We start from the raw sequence: 23,097 nt of genomic DNA on the forward strand, positions 1-23,097 counted from the left end.
TCAGGTGGTGAAGTGGGCTCTAGAGAAGCTGGAGTTAACCAAATATGCAAACAAACCAGTTGGTACTTACAGTGGTGGAAATAAGAGGAAGCTATCCACTGCCATTGCTCTGATTGGCTACCCTTCTTTCATCTTTCTGGTGAGAAATAAGATTTCCCTAATAGGCTAAAAGAGTCTAAATGTAATTGTACTCCTAACTCTTCCATCCTTTACCTTTCTGGTGAGAAATTAGATTTCGCTACTTAGGTACATAAGCATCACCTTAATTGGACAAACTGAAGGTCCATCAAGCCTAGAATCCTATTTCTAAGAGGGGTCAATCCAGGTCACAAGTACCTGGCAAGATCCCAAAAGAGTAAAATCTCCTATATTGCTCTTGTTACATTGTTGGTTGTACTGGCTTGTCTGGACCGTTTGCCATTCTCAATCAACAAATATTTTTTTTAAAAATGGATTTTATGCTGTTTATCCCAAGAATAAGTAGTGGATTTTCCCAAGTCCATCTTAATAATGGTTTTTGGTACAGTGTGTGGTTTATGGTGTGTGGCACAGTGGATGGAGCTATAGCCTCAGCACCCTGGGGTTTTGGATTCAAACCCCGCGCTGCTCCTTGTGCCCTGGGCAAGTCACTCAGTCCTCCATAGCCCCAGGTACGTTAGATAGATTGTGAGCCCACCAGGACAGATAGGGAAAATGCTTGAGTACCTGATTGTAAAACCGCTTAGATAACCTTGATATGCGGTAAAAACCTAATAAACTTGAAACTTTTTAGGAACTTGTCCAAACCTTTTTTTTAAACTCTGCTAAGCTAACTGCTTTTACCACATTCACTGGCAGTGAATTACAGAACTTAATTACATGTTGAGTGAAGAAATGTATTTTTATTTTTTACTTTATTATAAATTGATGCAATTAAAAACATTCAGTTTATATATTCATACATAAAGCAATACATTAATTTGTTATATAACTTATTTCTTAATAAATACAAAAGTATCAAATTACCTATATTAACCATCATATCCCAACTCTCCCTATCCTCCCTCTCCTTCCCAACCATCTGCAGGGCTTCATCATGTTTCATGCAAAGTAAAACAAAATTCTAAGTTTAAAAATTATGGAATTTAATTTCTAGAGGAGTAGAATAAGATGTATTCTTTTGCCATGTTTATAGGATGAACCAACTACAGGCATGGACCCCAAGGCTCGCCGCTTCCTTTGGAACTTAATCCTTGACATCATCAAAACTGGACGATCAGTAGTTCTTACATCACACAGGTCAGTGAGGTTGTAATTTTTTGGCCTTGGACCATTGGTCTAGGATCATGAGGCAAACTGAAATGAGATAGGAGTGATATCTCTTAAGGCATGACAATAAGTACATTAGGGGATAATTTTAGAAAGCTTTTTCCTCATTTAACACCAGTTTTACACATGGAAAAGGCCTTTTTTAAAGATTTCATAGCCATATAGGCACAATAACTGATCCCTAGAGCTGTTAATCACTAGCTTTTAACTCTGTTAAGTTCACTCATTCTGTACTATCTTTTAATCATTGTAAACCACATAGAACTTCACAGTCCTGCGGTATATAAACTGTTATTATGTTATATAGGTGACGTCAAGGCAGCACAAGGTATGGAGATGCCAAATATAGATATTTCAGGGGCAAAGTTGCGATGTATGCATTTATTACATAAAATCTGAATTGATATGTATAGTGGTAAATAGCAAGGCACATAGAGGGTAGATCTATAAAGAGGTTCCTAGATTTGGATACTAGGAAAATGTCTATTTGAAGCCTAATCTGTAAAAAAAAAGTACACATCTACTGTTCTTTATAGTATACTAGTGTAAACCAACCTATGCACACCTAGTTTGCAGCTAAAAATGCTTATTTTATAATCTACACATGTAAATGTGCACCCTGCCCATGCTTTGCCCAAATTCTGCCCATGTGAACGCCTAACTGCAAAATACACGCCATCGCTTCTTGAGGCTTACTTAATGGAAATACTGTGTAAACGGTAAATAGTCTTTTATGTGTGTATGTATCCACATATGTACACAAATTACTAGACTTATCAATATTTACAAATTCTTTGCTACCTAACACTAGCCATCTCTTTATAGAAGTTATGGGTCTGAAGTTTAAAATGATTTAAATGAGCTAAAAGAGGTCCTGGCCATTTAAATCACCTGTCCAGGGCTAACCAGATATTTTCAGTGGCACTTAACTGAATAGTGCTGCTGAATATGTCCAGGTAGCACCCAAGCTATTTGGGGGGGGGGGGCATTCCAAGGGTGGAATTTACATTTAGCAGGCTAAGTGCTGATTTTAAGTAATTAACTGACTAAACCTCCCCCCCCCCCTTTACAAAACCATAGTGTGGTTTGTATCGCCAGTCGCGGCGGTAACAGCTATGATGTTCATGGTGAGGGTTGGACTTTGAGATCTCAATCTGTATACTTTAGAAGAAAGGCGGAAGAAGGGAGATATGATAGAGACGTTTAAATACCTACGTGATGTAAATGCGCATGAGTCAAGTCTCTTTCAGTTGAAAGGAAGCTCCGGAATGAGAAGGCATAGGATGAAGTTAAGAGGTGATAGGCTCCGGAGTAATCTAAGGAAATACTTTTTACAGAAAGGGTGGTAGATGTGTGGAACAGTCTCCTGGAAGAGGTGGAGGAGACAGAGACTGTGTCTGAATTCAAGAAAGCATGGGATAGGCATGTGGGATCTCTTAGAGAGAGGAAGAGATAATAGTTACTGTGGATGTGTAGACTGGGTGGCCCATTTGGCCTTTATCTGCCATCATGTTTCTATGGAGCTGTTACCGCCGCGACCGTCGCTAAAAACCGTGCTACGGTTTTGTAAAAGGAGGGGTAAGATAACTGCATAAAATGCAAACCTATCTTTATGTGGTTCATCATAGCTGGTTAAGTGCTTAATATCACAATTAGCCAACTATGTTTATGCCAGCTCCATATACTCAGTGCTGGAGTCCAAACATGGCCTGGCATTTTAAATTTCTAGATACAATGACAAATCAAAAATTAAAGGATATTGGTAAATTACGCGATAACCAGAGCAGCTAGCAAAATGGAATATATGTGCTTGTACATTGCCCATTGGATAGTTTGTACACACACAATGCAGTAACATGGACAATCCATTTCAAGATTGCACCATCGAAGAACAACGTGCAGTAGTTCGCTTTCTTTGGGCAGAGGGAGTGAAACCTGTAGAAATTCATCATTGGAATGGACTCAGTATGGACATAGCACCATGAATCAACGAGAGGTTTATATGAGTGGGTAACAAGGTTTTTTTGGTTTTTTTTAAGTTAAATAAATTTTTATTGAGTATTTTGAAAAATACAAGGAGCAATTCAAATACATAAGAATAAGATAACGTTTTGTATATATATATATATGATCTATAAATATAAAATTAATTATAAAGGACCATAGTATTAAGAAAAGCTCAGAGTAATGGAGTTGTTTGTGAAGACTGTATGAGAAAAAGATAAAAGATGAAAGAAGACAGAGTAAAAATAAAAAGAGAAAGGAAAGAAAGAGGAAAGGTGGAGAAAAGGAAGGGAAGACAGGAGTGTCTACAAAGCAGAGCGTACATATGAATCTAAAAATGACCAGGGTGATTTCTTGCTTTTTAAATTCATGGAGATTCGGAGTGTGATTTTACTCTCATATGCATATGATTCAAGTCTATGATACATACATAGTGAGTTCCACCAAAACATATAATCTAATAACGAAAATGATTTCCAATTTTTCAGAATGTGCATGAGAGCAGTCACAATCATGGTATCAATGAGTTTAGGAGGACATTTTGATTGCGCGAAGCAGGGATGTTGAGATCGAAGGATTATAATGTCCATAGAAATTTCTTCTGAGCAGTTAGTGATAGATTGTATGGTATTCCAAATTTGGGTCCAAAAAGAGCGGACTAAAGTACAATGAAAAAACATATGATCAAGAGTTCCCTCCTCTTTCAAGCAGTTCCAGCAAATAGAGTCAAGTTTTAAGTTGGCTTTCCACATGCGAAATGGGGTCCATATTGCATTCCACATAATAAAGAACATTGATTGTGAAACTCTAGAAGATAGAAGTGGGCGGTTTGTTGAAGACCAAAAGAGTTCCCAATCAATGTCAGATAGCGGAATGGTGAGTATATTATCCCAGTGTTTCATAGATTGATATGAAAAAGTGAATAAATGATCTCTCAGAATATTATAGAAAAAAGATATAGCTTTTCCTTTTGATAGAGACCATAAAGACCAATGGTAGATAGTGTTTTTGGAAGACATGAAGTCATACCGTATATGCACAGAAGACAGCACTTCAATAAGTGAGATCCACTGTGAATAGGCAGAGGAAGGCAACAGGTATTTGGAGCAGAGTATATCAAAAGGAATTGACGTAGTGAGAATAGACAATTGATGAGCAAACCATATACCTGCTCGCTGCCACCGTTTCCATGAAAGGGATTTGCCATGGTTTTGGATTTTGGGATTATTCCAAAGAGACATGAGTGGGCTTACACTAATTGAGATCTCAGCTATATTATCTAAATGATGGAGAGCATGCTGCGTTGAATTCAACAGAGAATACTTTCTCAAATGTCTAGGTATTGATATCGTTAGTAAGCAGGAGATGTGTAGAGGTTTGCATAGAAAACACTCCAGGTGCAAAGAATGGCCACCCGGATGGTCTCGGGACTCAAAGATCTACCATACGAAAAACGGCTTGACAAATTACAGCTATACTCGCTCGAGGAGCGCAGAGAGAGGGGGGACATGATCGAGACGTTCAAGTATCTTACGGGCCACATCGAGGCGGAGGAAGATATCTTCTTTTTCAAGGGTCCCACGACAACAAGAGGGCATCCGTTGAAAATCAGGGGCGGGAAACTACGAGGTGACACCAGGAAATTCTTTTTCACTGAAAGAGTGGTTGATCGCTGAAATAGTCTTCCACTACAGGTGATTGAGGCCAGCAGCGTGCCTGATTTTAAGGCCAAATGGGATCGGCACATGGGATCTATTCACAGGGCAAAGGTAGGGGAGGGACATTAAGGTGGGCAGACTAGATGGGCCGTGGGCCCTTATCTGCCGTCTATTTCTATGTTTCTATGTTTCATTTCAAACCAAGTAGGAGGGTCTTGAGAAAAGGAGTCATTAACCCAGTAGGCTCCATATTTAGCTAATGAAGCAATATAATAATGATAGAAATCCGGGAAGTTAAGACCACCGTTAATTTTAGAGGCCTTCAGCTTGGCTAGAGCAATTCGAGGTTTTTTCTTGTTCCATATAAATTCAGATAGCTTCCTATTTAGCCAATGGAAAAATGATTTCTGGCATAAAAGAGGAAGCATAGAGAGAATGTAATTAATTTGAGGTGCTAGGGTCATTTTGATGGATGCTATCCTACCCCACCAAGACAAATAAAGTGGAGACCACCGAGATGTAGTGTTAAGAATTAAATTTTTGATTTTAGATATATTAAGATCTTGAGCGAGGACCTTGTGTATTAAAATCCCCAAGTATTTCACAGCTTCATTAGACCATGTGAATGGAAAGTTAGCCAAATCTGATTGAAGAATGTTATTATTCAGAGGAAAGATTTCTGATTTCTCCCAATTGACAGAATATCCGGAAAATCAGGAGTATTGTTTGATGATATTTATAAGATGAGGAAGAGAAGATTGAGGGTTCCTAAGAAAAATTAAGACATCATCAGCATAGGCTGCTAATTTAAAGTTTCGATCAGAGGAGGGAATACCGTTAATTAAGGGGTTTTGTCAAATAGCAGAGAGAAGAGGCTCCAACACTAAATTGAACAGTAGTGGTGAGAGAGGACATCCCTGTCTAGTGCCTCTGTGAAGGGGAAATTTATTGGATAGAGAATTGTTAATTAGAATACGAGCGGTGGGACAGTGATATAATGTTTCTATCCATTTCGTGAAAAATGAGCCAAAGTTATACCATTTCAAGACACAGAAAAGAAAAGGCCACTCCACTCGATCTAAGGCTTTTTCAGCGTCTATAGCTAAGCCTATTATTGGGTCTGTCAAAGTTTTAGCGTGAGCATTAATATGGTGAAAGAGGCGCAGGTTATCTCCTATATATCTTTGTTTGATAAACCCTGTTTGATCCTTATGTATAAGATGTGGAATCACTTTGGTAAGTCTTAATGCAAGTAATTTTGCCATTATTTTGTAATCTAAATTAAGGAGAGAGATAGGACGGAAGTTTTTGACCAAAGTGGCGTTTCTGTCAGGCTTAGGAATTACTACAATGGTGGCTTCAGTGAAATTAAATTGTTTATCTGGAGTGGAATGGAAGAAATCATAGTATGTAAGGAGATGAGGAGCTAAAATGTTTCGGAATTGTTTAAAAAATTTGTTAGTGAAACCGTCCGGACCAGGAGCTTTCCCAGTCGGTAGGGAAGATATGGCAGCTTCTATTTCTGTTATGGTTATCGGAGAATCTAGTTCCAATTTAAGAGAGTCCGATATGGTCGGATGAGATAAGGAGGAAAGAAAGGAGTCTATATTTGATTCAGAAGCCGCAAATTCAGATTGGTATAATGAAGCATAAAAATTTTCAAATTGAGAAGAAATTAAAGATCTGGTTTTGACTAATTGTCCTAATGAATTTTGGATAGATGTGATATGTAATCTTTTGGATTTAATTTTAAGGTATCTGGCCAAGGGGCAACCCATAAGATTATCTCCCATATAATGGCCAGATTTGGAGATGAAGATATCCCGTCTGGCTGTGCATGAAACTAAGGTATTATATTCATATTTAAGTTTTTGGATATTTTGGAGAATATTTTGGTCATGTAAGTGATTAGACATATGTTGTATTTCTAATGTTTTAATAGAGTTTTCTAATTCTTTTTCCTTTATCATGGACTGTTTTTTTTTTCCAAGAGGCAATTTTTATCAATTCACCTCTAAGGGTTGCTTTGTAAGCTTCCCAGACTATGGAAGGACAAACTTCAGGGTCTTTAGAGTTATTTTCAAAAAATTCTACTGTGAACGAATTAATTTTTTCAACAGTTTCTTCATCTAAAAGTAGGGCGTTGTTCAGTCTCCAAGAAGGAGATTTTTTACGTGGAGCCGAGATAGAAATATATAAAGAAATGGCAGCATGATCCGTAAGAGAGATTGGATGTATAATAGCATTGGTAAATCCTGAATGAGAGAAGAGGATATGAGAAAGAAATCAATTCTCGAGTAAGTATTGTGTGGTGGTGAAAAATGTGAGTATTCTCTTCCTTTCGGGTGAAGTAATCGCCAAGGATCTACAAGTGAGAAGGCATCATTTAGAGCCTGAAGAGCTGTGAAAGACTTGGATTTGGAAGGTTTACAAGAAGAAGATCTATCAATATACAAGTCTTGGATTTGATTAAAGTCCCCTCCCAATATTAGAGAACAAGAACCGAATTCAATTAGCGCTAGCTGAATATCTCTAAAAAAACCCGGGTGTTCTTTAACCGGGCCATATATATTAAGAAGAACAAAATCCACTGAGTGCAACGCAGCATGTACCAGACACCATCTTCCCTCCGTGTCTGTTTTAATTGAATGAATAATGGGAGAGAGTTTATCTTTAAGAAATATTGAAACACCATTTTTCTTTTGATGAGTTGCAGGGGAGTATAAATGAGCGGAATATCCCTTTAGTTGGAATTTCGTGGCAGCAGCGGGTGGAAGGTGGGTTTCTTGTAAGAAAATTATATCTGGATGTTTGTTGAACACATAATTAGATATCTTTTTTCTTTTAATGGGATGATTCAGACCATTCACATTAAAAGAAAAGACATATAGGTCAGCCATAATATATGATATGCATTGGTGAAATATAAAGTATATCCCCTTGGTCAAGAAAAAATAGCTGATATATTTGTAAAGTGAGGTAGACACTCCTGTCTAAGAAGAAAAATAGAAAGAGCATTAAAATAAGAAAGAAGAAATCAGTATTATCAGCATAATATATGGTTAGAAAAGAAGTAAACCATAATATTATGCATATCTTAAAATATTTTAAGGGTGCTCCTATGAGCACAGAAGAATAACACATGTGAAGCAATTAACAAAATCCACACCTAATCAGTAATATAAAATGTGAGATTAGTGTGCTTAACTTAGTAGACTATACAAAGTATGTATTTCATTACATAGTACAGTGAGATAAGAGCTTATTGGCACAATCTGAAATATCAAAACTGGAATTGATTTGATCAGACAGAGACCTCAAAGAAAACTGCACGACTGATGACAAGTAGAGTTAAATCGTTGGGGTATTATTGATCATAGTCTCAGACATAGAGTCTATAAATAGTTGTGCGGCTACTTTGTCTGTGAATGTATGTGGTTTCCCATCTCTCCATATGCGTAAAGATGCCGGGTACACAAGTGCGAACCTCACTCCCCGACGATGAAGCGTGGAACATAGTGGCACCATTGCCTTGCGAAGGGTGGATACATGTAAGGAGTAGTCATTAAATAATAGTAATTTTTGACCTTCATATTCAAGTCGACAATGTTTCCGAAAGGCTTGCATGATGAGTTCTTTGTCTTTCCAGTTAATATATCTAGCAATTACTGTTCGCGAGGGGTTGTTATCCTCCATACGTTGGCCTAAGCGGTGTGCCCGCTCGCATAGAAAACCAGTCACAGGGGTCACCAGGCCAAGTTGTTTTGGGAGCCAAATCTGAAAAAAATGGTATAGATCTTGATCAACACGGAGATTAGGTAGCCCCACAACTCGTAGATTATTGCGGCGTTGACGATTTTCTTGGTCATCCAAACGTGTTGTCAATGTTGCCACTTGATTTTGCAAGGCAATCACATTTTCGCGATCTTGCAATGTTGCATCTTCATTTTTAGACACCCTTTGCTCCACTGCTGCAATACGCCCAGCATGTGCTTCAAAACGATCGTTCCATAGCAAAGCAGCAGATGAATCCAGACTAGTGGGTATAGCTCACATCGACCAGCAGGTGGAGATAGAGAACTGATTAACAGTTGGCCTTAAAGCCTGGTGTTCTTTCTGTTGATTCAGTTTTGCTCTATCTCCCAGCAGGGACTGAGCTAGCCCACTAGCTCCTGGATTCTAGCTGCTGCAGGAGATATTGGTGTTCGGGGGCCTTCCTCTGTTGAGACTCAGTCTCTTCAGTAGGACAGGGGTGCCTGGCTGAGTGGTGCCGGCTTTAGGAGTTACACCTGGGCCCTCCCAGGTCCCTGCTCCACCCTCCCCTCCGGGTGATTGAGGGGTTGATTGGTCCTGCAGGGGTCGTCTGTCTTCATTCCAGTACAAAAAAAAAAAAAAAAAAAAACCCAGTCGACTTCCTGTTTAGTGCTGAGCTTTTGCAATTTTTGCATTTTTGCCTTCAGTACACTTACCAGCCGTGTCCTGGCGTATGCGATCGTGGGAGCGAAGTGGTGAGTGTTTTCCCTGCCTCGTTGCTTGGGTTTCGCGTGCCGGCGTGTAGGGGTGGTTGGGGGGCGGAGTCGGCAGTCGGCGGCGTTCGCCGCGTGTAAAAAAAAAAGAAAACGCCGTGCTGGAACGCAGGATGTCAAAGGAGGCAGGTCGCCGGTGTTCGCGCTGTGGGGCGCGCAGAACACGGTCAGGCCTGTGCTCGGCCGAGTGTGAGGCTCCACCGGCAGAAGATGCCTTCATGCAGGCTTGTGAGCTTGCTATTGCCCGGGTCAGTGAGGCAAGGGAGATGTCCCCGGAGCACGAGGGTGAGTCGGAGCTGCGGGGCGCTTCCGTGGCAGTGGGGAGTCCAGCGGCGGCGGGGGAGTCGGGAGCACCAGCGGCCGTCGCAGCCCCGCTCCCCGGTGCGGCTCAGGGCGAGTCAGCGGCGCTTCCGTTTGGTTCTTTTTCTCCAGAATTTGTTATGCTGCTGCACCGGGCATTTTTGTTGCAGGGTGCGCAGCCCGTCCCGCCGGGGCCGGGGGTCGATGTGTCCCTTCCAGTGCCCTCGACGTCGGCGGTGGTGCCTGGTGGGACAGGCAGGCCGGCTGAGGGCACGGTGAGCTCGCCGGGGCGGTCGCTGCTAGCAAAGAAGCGCAGGATTGCGACCGCGGAAGCAGAGGAGATTCTGCCTAGATCCCCTTTTTCTCTTCCGGAATCCTTGGAGGAGGGGGAGGTCCTGGACTGGGATACAGGGGATCCCCCGGGTCAAGAAGTGGATGACCCGTCCGCTCTACGTTTGTTTCATAGAGAAGAACTTTCTTCCTTGATTTCGAAAGCTTTACAGGGGCTGAATATTTCTCAGGCAGATACTGCGGTATCAGGTAATCCCCTGATGGCCGGTACACGGAGACCCCCCAAGTCTTTTCCGGTGCATGAGGCCATGCATGAGCTGATCTCGGCGCAATGGGATACGCCAGAGGCCGGTTTAAGAGTGACAAAAGCCATGCGGCTCTTGTATCCGGTTGACCCTTCTGAACTAGATAAGTTTAGATTACCCAGGGTGGATGCTTTGGTGGCAGCCGTAACTAAAAAGACTACCTTACCGGTGGAAGGGGGTGTGACATTGAAGGATGCGCAGGATAGGAAGATTGAATCTTCCTTAAAAATGTCCTTTGAGGTAGCGGCAGTTACCTTGCAGGCCGCAATCTGCAGCTCTTATGCGGCGCGAGCATGTCTGCAGTGGTCGCAGGTCATGTCAGATACTTTAATGGAGTCTGGGGGTTCTGTTCCCTCGGAGCTGGCAGATTTGGAGTCTGGCTTGGCTTATTTAGCCGACTCCTTATATGATATTATTAGGGCGTCTGCTAAGCAGATGTCTCTGTCAGTGGTATCTCGCAGATCCTTATGGCTACGGCATTGGGCGGCCGATGCAGCTTCTAAGCTTCGGCTGGTGAGACTCCCTTTTAAAGGGGGTTTATTGTTTGGAGAAGATTTAAATAAGCTGGTGAAGGATTTTGGGGATACCAAAACTCAACGTTTACCGGAGGATAGGGCTAGGCCCCCGGTGAGGCCCTCATCGTCTAGACCACGCTTCAGGGATGTCCGGAGATCCAGGGCGGGTAAGCCTTTCTTCAGATCAGCATCTGGTGCGTCCTCTGCTTCGAGACCAAGGTTTCAGCAGAGGGGTTCCTTTCGTACGACGAGACCCTCTTCGGGACAGTCAACACGTACCCCAGCCACTCGCACTCCACAATGACGGGGGCTTGGCTCCCTCCGCCTTGCCCTTAGGGGGCCGGCTTTCGGAGTTCCGGGCGGAGTGGGCCACGATCACGTCGGATCAGTGGGTGTTGGACATTATACAAGAAGGGTACAAGTTAGAGTTCGCCTCTCCCGTCGTAGATTCTTTCTTGGTGTCCCCGTGCAATGGGGCGGCCAAGGGAGACGCGGTCAGATTGACTCTTCAGGGGCTGCTCGAGCTAGGGGCAGTGATACCGGTGCCCCCGGAGGAGGTCGGCAGCGGTATATATTCCCTTTACTTCATTGTACCGAAGAAGGGGGGGTCTTTCAGGCCGGTGCTGGATCTCAAAAGAGTCAACAAATTTCTCAGTGTTCGCCATTTCCGGATGGAGACGGTGCGCTCAGTTATTGCGGCTGTAAGGCCGGGAGAGTTCCTCACGTCCCTCGATCTCAAGGAAGCGTACCTACATATTCCAATCTGGCCTCCGCATCAGCGGTATCTGCGGTTTGCGATTCTAGGCCAACATTTTCAGTTTCGGGCAATGCCCTTTGGCTTGGCAACGGCTCCCCGCACCTTTTCCAAGGTCATGGTGGTAGTAGCCGCCTTTCTCCGCAAGGAAGGGATTCGGGTTCACCCTTACTTAGACGACTGGTTAATCCGCGCCTCGTCCAGACGGGAGAGTGTGGCGGTTACTCAGCGAGTGATCTCTCTCCTCCAGTCGTTGGGGTGGATCGTCAACTTTCCCAAGAGTTGTCTGTCCCCATCGCAGTCGTTGGTGCATCTAGGGGTGCGGTTCGACACGGCTCAGGGGAAGGTATTCCTACCCCGAGACCGGGGGGAGAAATTGCAGGCTCAGATTCGCCTACTTCTCGGGTCGGCCAGACCTCGAGTTTGGGATTATGTTCAGGTGCTGGGCTCCATGGTGGCGACTCTGGAGGTGGTACCCTGGGCGCGGAGCCACATGAGGCCCTTACAACAGTCTCTGCTCTCTCGCTGGTCCCCCGCTTCTCTGAACTACAATGTGCGTCTCCAATGGAGTCGGCGAGCAGCTCGCAGCATGCAGTGGTGGCTCCACGATTTGCATCTTTGGAGGGGCATGCCGTTAGCCACGCCGGACTGGGTGGTGGTCACAACGGATGCCAGTCTGCGAGGATGGGGGGCCCAGTGCCTGCAAGCGTCAGTGCAGGGGATGTGGTCCTTCCAGGAGACCCAGTGGCCCATCAATTTGTTGGAGTTAAGAGCGGTCAGACTGGCGCTGCTGGCTTTTCAGTCACTGATTCAGGACAAGCCGACCAGAATCTTTTCAGACAGTGTTACGGCAGTCGCCTATGTCAATCGGCAAGGGGGCACCCGGAGTCCGCAGTTGGCAGAAGAGGCAAGAACTTTGTTTCGATGGGCGGAGAGGCATGTTCCGCTTCTGTCGGCGGCGCACATTGCAGGTCACGAAAACGTGCAAGCGGACTTTCTCAGCAGAAATCTTCTGGATCCGGGCGAGTGGGAGTTATCTGCTCGAGCGTTCGGCCTGCTAGTCCGTCGATGGGGGTTGCCGGAGATGGATCTCATGGCCTCGTCCCACAATGCGAAGTTGCCTCGGTTCTTCAGCAGACGCAAGGAAAAGGGATCGGAGGGGGTGGACGCGTTGGCTCTCCCGTGGCCTCCGAATTCCCTTCTGTATGTGTTCCCGCCTTGGCCCATGATAGGTCGAGTGTTACAGCGCATCTCTCGCTTTCGCGGCAGAGTCATCCTGGTGGCTCCGGATTGGCCGCGTCGGCCGTGGTACGCAGATCTGATGCAGCTTTCAGTCGGCGAGCGGGTAACGTTCCAGGTCACTCCGGACTTACTGTCTCAGGGTCCGATTTGGATGGAAGATCCGGCCCGCTTTGGTCTTACGGCCTGGCTATTGAGCGGGCACGGCTAAAAAAGAAGGGCTATTCCGAGCGGGTGATTGCCACCCTGCTTAAAGCTAAGAAACTTTCGACGTCAGCCTCCTATGCGAGAGTCTGGAGGATTTTTGAGGCATGGTGCGGTCGCCAGGGAGTGGCGCCCTTCAAGGCTTCTCTGCCGGCGATTCTGGCTTTCCTGCAGGAGGGCGTCGAGAAAGGATTAGCCTATAACTCTTTAAGGGTTCAGGTGGCGGCCATTGCCTGTTACAGGGGCCGGGTGGATCGCTCGGCTCTTGCGTCGCAGCCGGACGTGGTGCGTTTCCTCAAGGGGGTTCACCATATCCGCCCACCGGTAAAGCGAATTTGTCCACCATGGAATCTTAAACTCGTCCTTGGGAAGTTGCAGGGGGCACCTTTTGAGCCCCTGTCAGCGGCCACGTTGAAAGATATCACACTGAAAACAGTTTTTTTGGTGGCGATGGCTTCAGCAAGGCGAGTATCGGAACTGCAGGCGCTTTCTTGCAGAGACCCCTTTTTGCGTTTTTCGGATTCGGGGGTGTCGGTGCGTACGGTGCCGTCCTTCCTGCCGAAGGTGATTTCCTCCTTTCATGTGAACCAGAGTTTGTTCCTTCCATCCTTCCGGAGGGAGGATTGGGGGAAACGGTTTTTGTCTTTACGGCTTCTAGATGTACGCCGTATGCTTCTCCATTATTTGGGAGTGACGAATGATTTTCGTCGGTCGGACCATCTCTTTGTGGCATTCGCGGGTAAAAACAAAGGGATGGCGGCGTCTAAAGCGTCCATTGCGCGTTGGGTCAAGGACACTATTGCGTCGGTGTATGTGTTGTCAGGGAAGAAGGTACCGGTGCACCTTCATGCTCATTCCACTCGGGCTTTGGCGACATCTTGGGCGGAGTCCGGGGGGATGTCTTTAGAGGAGATTTGCCGGGCGGCCACTTGGTCGTCGGGAAATACTTTTTCACAGCATTATCGGTTAGATGTAGCGGCCCGTGCAGAAGCGAGTTTTGGCGCTGCGGTACTGGCAGAGGCAGCATTGGCGTCCCACCCAGTTTGAGTTTGCTTTGCTACATCCCACTAGTCTGGATTCATCTGCTGCTTTGCTATGGAAGGTAAAATTATGGTCTTACCTGTTAATTTTCTTTCCTTTAGAAGCAGCAGATGAATCCAGAGCCCCTCCCCAATTGCACGGTGGGTGTGTAGGGTGGTCAGTTGATGGGTTTAGTTGAGGCTATGGTTGGTAAGTGTATGATTTCTTTGAAAAAGAAAAAAAAAAACAAAAAACCTACATTAACGGATAATATTAAGAAGAGAAGGAAGCATTTTCTACTGGAATGGAGTTTTGTTGTGGCTCATTCTCCTTTCGGGATGCTTGGGCAAAGTGCATAACTGAATCAACAGAAAGAACACCAGGCTTTAAGGCCAACTGTTAATCAGTTCTCTATCTCCACCTGCTGGTCGATGTGAGCTATACCCACTAGTCTGGATTCATCTGCTGCTTCTAAAGGAAAGAAAATTAACAGGTAAGACCATAATTTTACCTTAATACAGTCTACAGCCAACTGTAATTTAAGAAATTTATCTTCTAGGGCTGCGGTGACCATTTTTGAAATTTCTTGGGCCCAATCACCCCATTGTGGCGAGGTTAGAGTTGGAGTCGGTGACGTCGCCATTTTAAGCACTGAGCAGGATGATTTATGTTTAGGTGTTTTCGCCGATCTTACCGGCATTCCTATCTGATGCGTACTTTAAAACTGCTACACATATACGAGAAAGCTCTGTAGGTGAGTCAGAAATAGTTTGAATAAGATTTATTCTTAGGCACACTCTCTTCTACCCACAGCCGCAAATATACCTGTGATATACAGGTTCAAAGGAATGCAGCAAGCTTCCTGCAGGGGAGAGAGATCTCTGGTAACCAAGGCTGGTTCAAAGTCACTCAAGTGAAGCAAATCCAAATGAGATCATGTTGTGATGTTGAGCACATCTGAAAATGAGTATATACTTCTGAGCAGCTCCAATAACTCCTGTATTTGATGGGATGTTCGTGATCTCAGGTTTCTTACTGTTGAACAGCGCTGGAGAAATTTTCTTTCCCTTTTTTTTTCCTTTTTATTTGTGCTGGTTTTTTTGTTTTTTTTTTTGTATTGTTATTTTTTTAAAATTTGTGTCGGTTTCGCCGGAGTTTAAAATTCCAGGAGGCATGGAGGTGAAGGTCTCACATCTCTGGCGCACTTACGATTCCACCATGGCATAAGACATGAACAAAACGTTCATCCGGGACATCAGGAGTCTGGAGATCTCAGGCCTCTTACTGCTGAGCAGCGCTGGAGAAGTTTTCTTTTCCTTTTTTGTTCTTTTTAGTTTGTGCCGATTTTTTTTTATTTTGTGCCGGTTTCGCTGGGATTTAAGCGAAGGTCCCGTACAACTGGCGCATTTACGACCTCGGCATGACCCAGGATATGAGCGACACCTTCATCCGGGACATCGGGTGTCTGGGTTACTCGTCTGAGATGAGTTGAGGGTTCTGGCAGCAAAAATATAATAGACTGTGTAAAAAAAAACAAATATAAAAGCACAGTTTTATTTGAATTAGGCGTGTGCAAGAGGAGCCGTTACGCCATCTGTGTGTTTTCCGTGGCGATCAGGCCACGCCCCCCTAGAGCCGACTACTTCTTAAAATTAACTCACAGTCAAACCGCCGCAGTCAGCACTAAGCCTCTTCTGAATCATCTGATATCAGCCGGCTGCTTCTTCAAGATAACTCACAGTCCAACTGCCACTGTCAGCACTAAGCCTCTTCTGATCTGTCTTTACTATTCAAATTTAACAAGCAAAGTCACACCTTCAGATGATCATTGGAAGTATTCACATCGAGTTCTCATTCACAGAGCTTGGCACTGGAAGAAATACCACCGAAGATGTAATGGAATGTCTTAAAAAAGAACTTTTAATGATAGTCTTTCACAGAGCTTAAGCTGATGCTGCCATCTTGCAGAGTTCTAGAACCCCCCAATTACTTACATGTAGAGTCCGCACTAAACCAATTTAAATCCAAGCTAAAAACCTTCTTGTTTCAGGATACATTTGGACAATAACTGTCCTTTTAAGGACTAAAACAATGCTTCTCTGTTTTTATCCCTACCTATTATTTTTCCCTTCTCTGTGTTCTTTTCTCCAAAGATTGCAGTTCTTGCTCATTTCCCATTTGTTTGAAGTAAGTTTGTATGTCATATACCCTGGTATTATTTAGCATTACTAATTTTTAATTTGATGATATGGTATTTTCTCTGTACACAGCCTAGAAGTTTGATTAAGCGGTATAAGAAATTTTAAATAAACTTGAAACAGTAACCATTATCTCTTCCTTTCTCTAAGAGATCCCACGTGCCTATCCCATGCTTTCTTGAATTAAGACACCGTCTCTGTCTCCACTACCTCTTCTAGGAGACTGTTCAACGCATCTACCACCCTTTCTGTAAAAAAGTATTTCCTTAGATTACTCCAGAGAGAATTGTTACTGACGACAAGATATGGATGCATCACTATGACCCAGAGAGCAAAAGACAGTGAAAAAGAAATTCAAACGTCAGCCCTCCTCTAAGAAAGCCATGTTAACCTTCTTTTGGGACATGAAGGGGCCTATTCTAACACATTGCCAAGCGCATAGGCAAACAGTGAACAGTGAAGATCACTGTGCATTACTGTGAAATGAACTTAAACCTGCAATTCGCAGCAAAAGAAGAGGAATGTTGTCCAAAACAGTCTTTTCACCATGACAATACACTTCCTCATACCTCAGAAGAGACAGAGCAGCAGCTTGGGTTCTAATGTCTTCCACATCCTCCTTACATCCCAGATCTGGCGCATAGCAATTATCACATCTGAAGGAGATGTTGCGAGGTCACAGATTCACCTCTGATGATGAAGTAAAGGAAGCAGTGTTCACCTGTCTTCAGGAGCAGCCAAAAAAACATATTCTCTGCAGGAATGCAGAAGTTTGTTGAATGATACAACAAGCGCATCGTCATGCATGGGGACTATGTGAAAAAGTGATATGTTCAATAGCTAACAGTTAACTCCTATTAAAGAACTGGATGTCATCCATCCAAGGATAATCAAGGAACTGAAAGACGCTATAGCTGAACTGCTCCAACTAATAGCCAATCTGTCGATCAAATCGGGAAGGATTCCGGAAGACTAGAAAGTGGCGAATGTTATGCCGATCTTCAAGAAAGGTTCAAGGGGAGAACTGGGATACTACAGACCAGTGAGTCTGACCTCGGTACCGGGAAAGATGGTGGAGGCGCTGATAAAGGACCGCATCATTGATCACCTAGATGGACACCATCTGATGAAGACCAGCCAGTACGGCTTCAGCAAAGGAAGATCTTGCTTGACGAACTTGCTGCACTTCTTCGAGGGAGTAAACAGGCAGATAGACAAGGGTGACCAGGTCGACATTGTATATCTGGATTTTCAGAAAGCGTTCGACAAGGTCCCGCATAAACGACTACTTCGAAAAATTGCGAGCCATGGAATCAAGGGTGAAATACTCACGTGGATTAAAAACTGGTTGGCGGATAGGAAACGGAGAGTGGGGGGTAAATGGACAATACTCGGACTTGAAAAGCATTACGAGTGGAGTGCCGCAGGATTCAGTGCTTGGACCCCTGCTCTTCAACATATTTATAAACAACCTGGAAATTGGTACGATGAACGAGGTGATTAAATTTGCAGGCAATACAAAGTTATTCAGAGTAGTGAGGACACAGAAGGATTGCGAAGACCTGCAATGTGAAATAAACATGCTCGAGAAATGGGCTGTGACATAGCAAATGAAGTTTAACATGGATAAGTGTAAGGTGGTGCATGTCGTTAAGAAAAATCTTATATATGAATACAGGATGTCTGATGCAGTACTTGCAGAGACTCCCCAGGAAAGAGACTTGGGTGTACTGGACGACAAGTCAATGAAGCCGTCTGCGCAATGCACAGCAGCGGCGAAAAGAGCAAACAGAATTCTATGAATGATTAAGAAGGGGATCACAAACAGATCGGAGAAGGTTATCATACCGCTGTACCGGGCCATGGTACGCCACCACCTGGAATACTATGTCCAGCACTGGTCGCCATACATGAAGAAGGACACGGTACTACTCGAGAGGGCCAAGAGAAGAGCGACTAAAATGGTTAAGGGACTGGAGGAGTTACCATACAGTGAGAGATTAGAGAAACTGGGCCTCTTCTCCCTTGAAAAGAGGAGACTGAGAGGGGACATGATTGAAACATTCAAGATAATGAAGGGAATAGACTTAGTAGATAAAGACAGGTTGTTCACCCTCTCCAAGGTAGAGAGAACGAGAGGGCACTCTCTAAAGTTAAAAGGGGATAGATTCCGTACAAATGTAAGGAAGTTCTTCTTCACCCAGAGAGTGGTAGAAAACTGGAATGCTCTTCCAGAGGCTGTTATAGGAGAAAACACCCTCCAGGGATTCAAGACAAAGTTAGACAAGTTCCTGGTGAACCAGAACGTATGCAGGTAAAGCAAGATTCAGGGCACTGGTCTTTGACTAAGGGCCGCCACTTGAGCGGACTGCTGGGCACGATGGACCACTGGTCTGACCGAGCAGCGGCAATTCTTATATTCTTAAATGTATTTTGCCTTTACTTTTTGATTTACCCTCATATAATACCAGTAGTGGCCAGCAAAATGCTGAGCCCTTTAATTTTAGCTGTTCATGCTTTTTTTTCTGATACTTCTCTTTTTAATTATACTTATCGTTTGCTGAAAGTCTACCGGTAGATTGTTTAATTGTTGTTTTTGTTTTAAATTGTACATGCTAGCCTATATAAAATAGCCATACAATATGCACTTTTTTGGGCTTGTCACATAGGCACCCTGTTAATGAAATTAACCCCTAAAAAATTTTCACTGGATTAAAATCTGGTACTTCCTTTCTCTTTCTACAGCATGGAAGAATGTGAAGCTCTTTGCACCAGATTGGCTATTATGGTGAATGGACGCCTGAAATGTCTTGGTAGTATTCAGCACCTGAAGAACAGGTAAGTAAGCGAAGAGTGGTCCAAGTGTTTTAGGTCTGCGCAGCTTCAAGAAGTGTGAGGGAAGTGATACTGCACTCAAAATTCACGAGGGTTTTGTTTTTGGTTGATAGTTTCTTTTCCATAGACAAAGATTCTAGGACAAACAATTAAAACATGAGTTTGGAGGGAGAGTGGGTCTCAAAAAATAGGTGAAAATATTTCGTGATTGAAATAAATGATAGATGTATGGTAGAATAGAACTTGAGACAAATATAAAGGAGCTGAGAGGCTATTAAAAGACCCGGGAGAGATCTGGGTTTAAGTTAAAAAAGTGGAGCATCATTTTAAAAAGAACATTCAAATCAGAACTGAGACATCCAGCTCAGGACGTCTCATGTTCCATTCTGTTATTTGAGAACAGAATCTAGAAACATGGAATCCATTCTGAAACTCGAAGCACAATAGAGGTTACATTTGGCATGGACATCCATGTTATAAACAGAAATGTTTAAAATATCAGAAATGTTTAAAATATCAGTTTAACCAGTCAGGAGAGGCTCCTGACTGGTTAAACTGCATGTACAGGGCTATCTGTTGATTTTCAGTAGCGCTTAATTGGATAATGCTGCTGATAATTATCATCAGTACTAACTGTGAAACTCAAAGCTGGTGATTTTGTGGGTGATCTGGGGACGGAGTCGGAACTTATGTAGTCAGGTTCCGATGTTCAGCACTTAACCACCTGAGTTAATCAGATAGATAGGATTGCATAAAATACAGTCCTATCTTTATCCAGTTTAATTTATGCAATTAATGTTTCATTTAACTGGATAAGCTTTCTTAGTTGCTGGGCCTCTTTTATGGAACAAATTGCCCAAGTCCCCAAGTCTTAATTCTGATTTGCTTCATGTTAGGAAACAATTGAAGATAGAGATATTATATATCACCAGCACTTTAATAATAAATTTCCCGGGTATTTTTCTATAGGTCCACCACTATGAAGATACCACACTTTAGTATCCCCACTAGCGGGAGGGCCTGGGATCCCTCCTACTCTTATTTTAGTGGGGAGTCGCCGGGCCAGGAGGGCTTGAGTTCCCTCCTGGCCCCATCGGACTCGGCGGGGGGGGAGGGGTGTTGGGGATCGCGGGGCAAGAGGGCTTGGGCTCCCTCTTGCCCCTTTGTCATCGGTGGAGGGGGGGTTCGCGGTTCGACGGGGCAAGCGGGCTTGGGCTCCCTCATGCCCCAATGTCGTCGGGAGGCTCACGGTTCGATGGGGCAAGAGGGCTTGGGCTCCCTCTTTGCCCCGATATCGGTGGTTAGGGGTCGCGGTTCGATGGGGCAAGAGGGCTTGGGCTCCCTCTTGCCCCGATGTTGTTGGGGGGGGGTTCGTGGTTCGACAGGGCAGGGTACTTAGCTTTTAATTGTGGCATTTTGAATCAACATTCAGTGTAAAGCTTACCTAAGGGATTTTAAGCCTTGAAAAAACTTCTGTGGGTGAAACATGTTGGCTCCTATTTCCCTCAAAAGAAGATCACAATTAAAAGCTAAGTACCCTTGAAATATGCTAGAAATATGCTAGAAATTTAAAAATAAAGTTTGTGAGTAAAAATTGATAACGGCTCCAGTGAAGAGGTAGTACATAAAGCCTAGGGCTGTAAAAGCTTTTGAGCCCAGGTGGTACTTCTGAGGAGCTACGGATTATACATTAGAGGTGAGGAGTTTGAGATATATATTAAGCTTGATATATATCTTGGTGAGAATTTGATTGGTGATCCTCACAAGAACATTTATATATAAAGATTGAGTGCCTGTTGGATAAATTACATATATATTTAGTCATTTATATTTATTTGATCAAATATATTTTGCATATATCTTTGTATTTATTTATTTATTTATTTGATATTTTGCTTTTTAATTTAATTATTCTATTTCCTTTTCTTGAGTGAAATTAATGGCAATGACAGCCAAGAGTGATTGCATAAAGAATATATTGTGCAGAAATAGTTTTAATAAGGCAATATTTATAAGAAAGATACATAAAGATATTCAAGTTTCAAGTTTATTAGGTTTTTATATACTGCCTATCAAGATTATCTAAGCGATTTACAATCAGGTATCCGAGTATTTTCCCTATCTGTCCTGGGCAGGTTGGTTCAGGTTCTCTCGGACATTGCCACGGCGATGGCTTATATCAATCGTCAGGGGGGAACCAAGAGTTGTCTGGTGGTGCAAGAGGCTGCTCTGCTCATGTTCTGGACATATCGGGAGTGGAGGATGTCTAGGTGGACTTCCTCAAGTCATCACATACTGGATCCCGGCGAATGATGTCTCAGCCCCACAGCCTTCGAGTTGATTGTGCAGGCTTGGGGCCAGCCATTCATGGACCTAATGGCCACGAGGGTTAACGCCAAAGCACCATGGTTCTTCAGTTGGTGCAGGGATTCCCAGGCAGAGGGGCTGGATGCTCTGCGCAGCCTTAGCCAACAGAGGGCCTTCTGTACATGTTTCCCTCATGGCCGATGGTAGGCAGAGCTCTTCTCATTGCTCGGCACCTAGACCACATGATCCTGGTGGCTCTGGAGTGGCCTGGGATCTCAATCAGATACTGTCCGTGCTCATGTGCCCTCCTTTTGAGCCTCTGGGCTCCTGCACAGTCTTCCTGGTGGCCATTACTTCGGCGAAACAGGTGTCCGAGCTGCAAGCTTTCTCTTGTAGGCCTTCCTTCCTGGAGTTCTCTAGGGAGCGGGTTGTGTTGTGGCCAGTTCTTTCTTTTGTACTGAAGGTGGTTTCACCTTTTTCATGTCAACCAGTCCATGGTCCTCCCAGTCTTGGGTAGTTGGAAGGGCTCTTTGAAACAAAGGCAATTGTGCAAGTTGGATGTCTGTCAGGTCCTTCGCTCTTATATTCAGTGGACCCGAGGTTCCGGAAAGCAGATCATCTTTTTGTCCTCTTAGCAGGTCCTCAAAAGGGCGATGGTGTTTCCAAGGCTACCATTGTGTGCTGGATCACAGAGGCTATCGCTTCAGCGTATCTTCTTCAAAAGAAGCTGGTTCTGGAATTTCTCAACTCATTCTACTCTTGGTAAGGCAGCTTCTTTGGCTGAGTCTTCCCTGGTGCCTCTGGTGGATATCTATATAGCAGCGGTTCGGGCTTCACTCCATTTCTTTGTGAGGCACTACCATATGGATGTTCAAGCGCATCAGGACACAGTGTTCGGAGAGCACATGCTTGTGGCAGCCCTTCAGGGGACCCACCCATGATGGGTACTGCTTTGGTACGTCCCATCAGTGAGCTGTGCTGGTCTGGAAAGACGCTAAAGAAGGAGAAATTCGGTTCTTACTTGCTAATTGGCTTTCTTTTAGTCTCTCCAGCCTGGTACAGCCCCCACACTGTCGGTGTTATTTGGGATTCGCTTGAAGTACGTTTTTTTCTGCGAGATCTCGTGTGTTGTTTTTTTTGTATATTAGGGGGATTAAAAGAACAGCAGCCTTTGGTTTATCTGGCATAACTGGCGAGCTGTGGGGACATTTCTGAAAGTTCTTATCCTATTCAATTTCCAACAGTGTTTCTATATGTTTGTTGTTTCTCTCCTTTGGGAGGGTTGTTGGTGTTAGGTCACAGTCCTTAGTTTATTAGTTCTGCTTGGCTATTCGGCAGACTGATGGCAAGAGGGACTGCACAGCCCACATGTACTTCAGCCAAAAGTTTGTGTCTCAGTCTCCACCTGTTGGTCATAGTGAGCTATTACCCATCAGTGAGCTGTGTCGATCTGGAGAGACTAAAAGAAAGCCAATTAGCAGGTAAAAACCTAATCGCTCCTTAGCTCCAATTACCAAAACTATCAATCAAAATTTTTTTTTAGGAACTTCAGAGATAAATTGTGAAACCAGAGCCACTTTTACTGAGGTTGTGACCTGAACTTCTCCTTGTGATCTTGTGAACAAATCACTTA

At 44.0% G+C, this 23,097-nt stretch overlaps 1 protein-coding gene across 6 annotated transcripts in view; it reads left to right on the top strand.

The window, feature by feature from the left end:
• Nucleotides 1–23,097, top strand: part of ABCA2 (ATP binding cassette subfamily A member 2) — a 602,913-nt gene that overhangs the window by 544,279 nt on the left and 35,537 nt on the right. For 5 of the 6 annotated variants that reach the window (XM_033959792.1, XM_033959793.1, XM_033959794.1 and 2 more), the window contains 3 exons: nucleotides 5–139; nucleotides 1,175–1,278; nucleotides 19,068–19,160. In XM_033959792.1, coding sequence (XP_033815683.1) covers nucleotides 5–139; nucleotides 1,175–1,278; nucleotides 19,068–19,160 — 332 coding nt within the window. Of the gene's footprint in view, nucleotides 1–4; nucleotides 140–1,174; nucleotides 1,279–19,067; nucleotides 19,161–23,097 lie in introns of those variants that run through there. The other variant, XM_033959797.1, reaches the window with a different exon arrangement.

Source organism: Geotrypetes seraphini, chromosome 10, assembly GCF_902459505.1.
Source record: "Geotrypetes seraphini chromosome 10, aGeoSer1.1, whole genome shotgun sequence".
Lineage (NCBI taxonomy): Eukaryota > Metazoa > Chordata > Amphibia > Gymnophiona > Dermophiidae > Geotrypetes > Geotrypetes seraphini.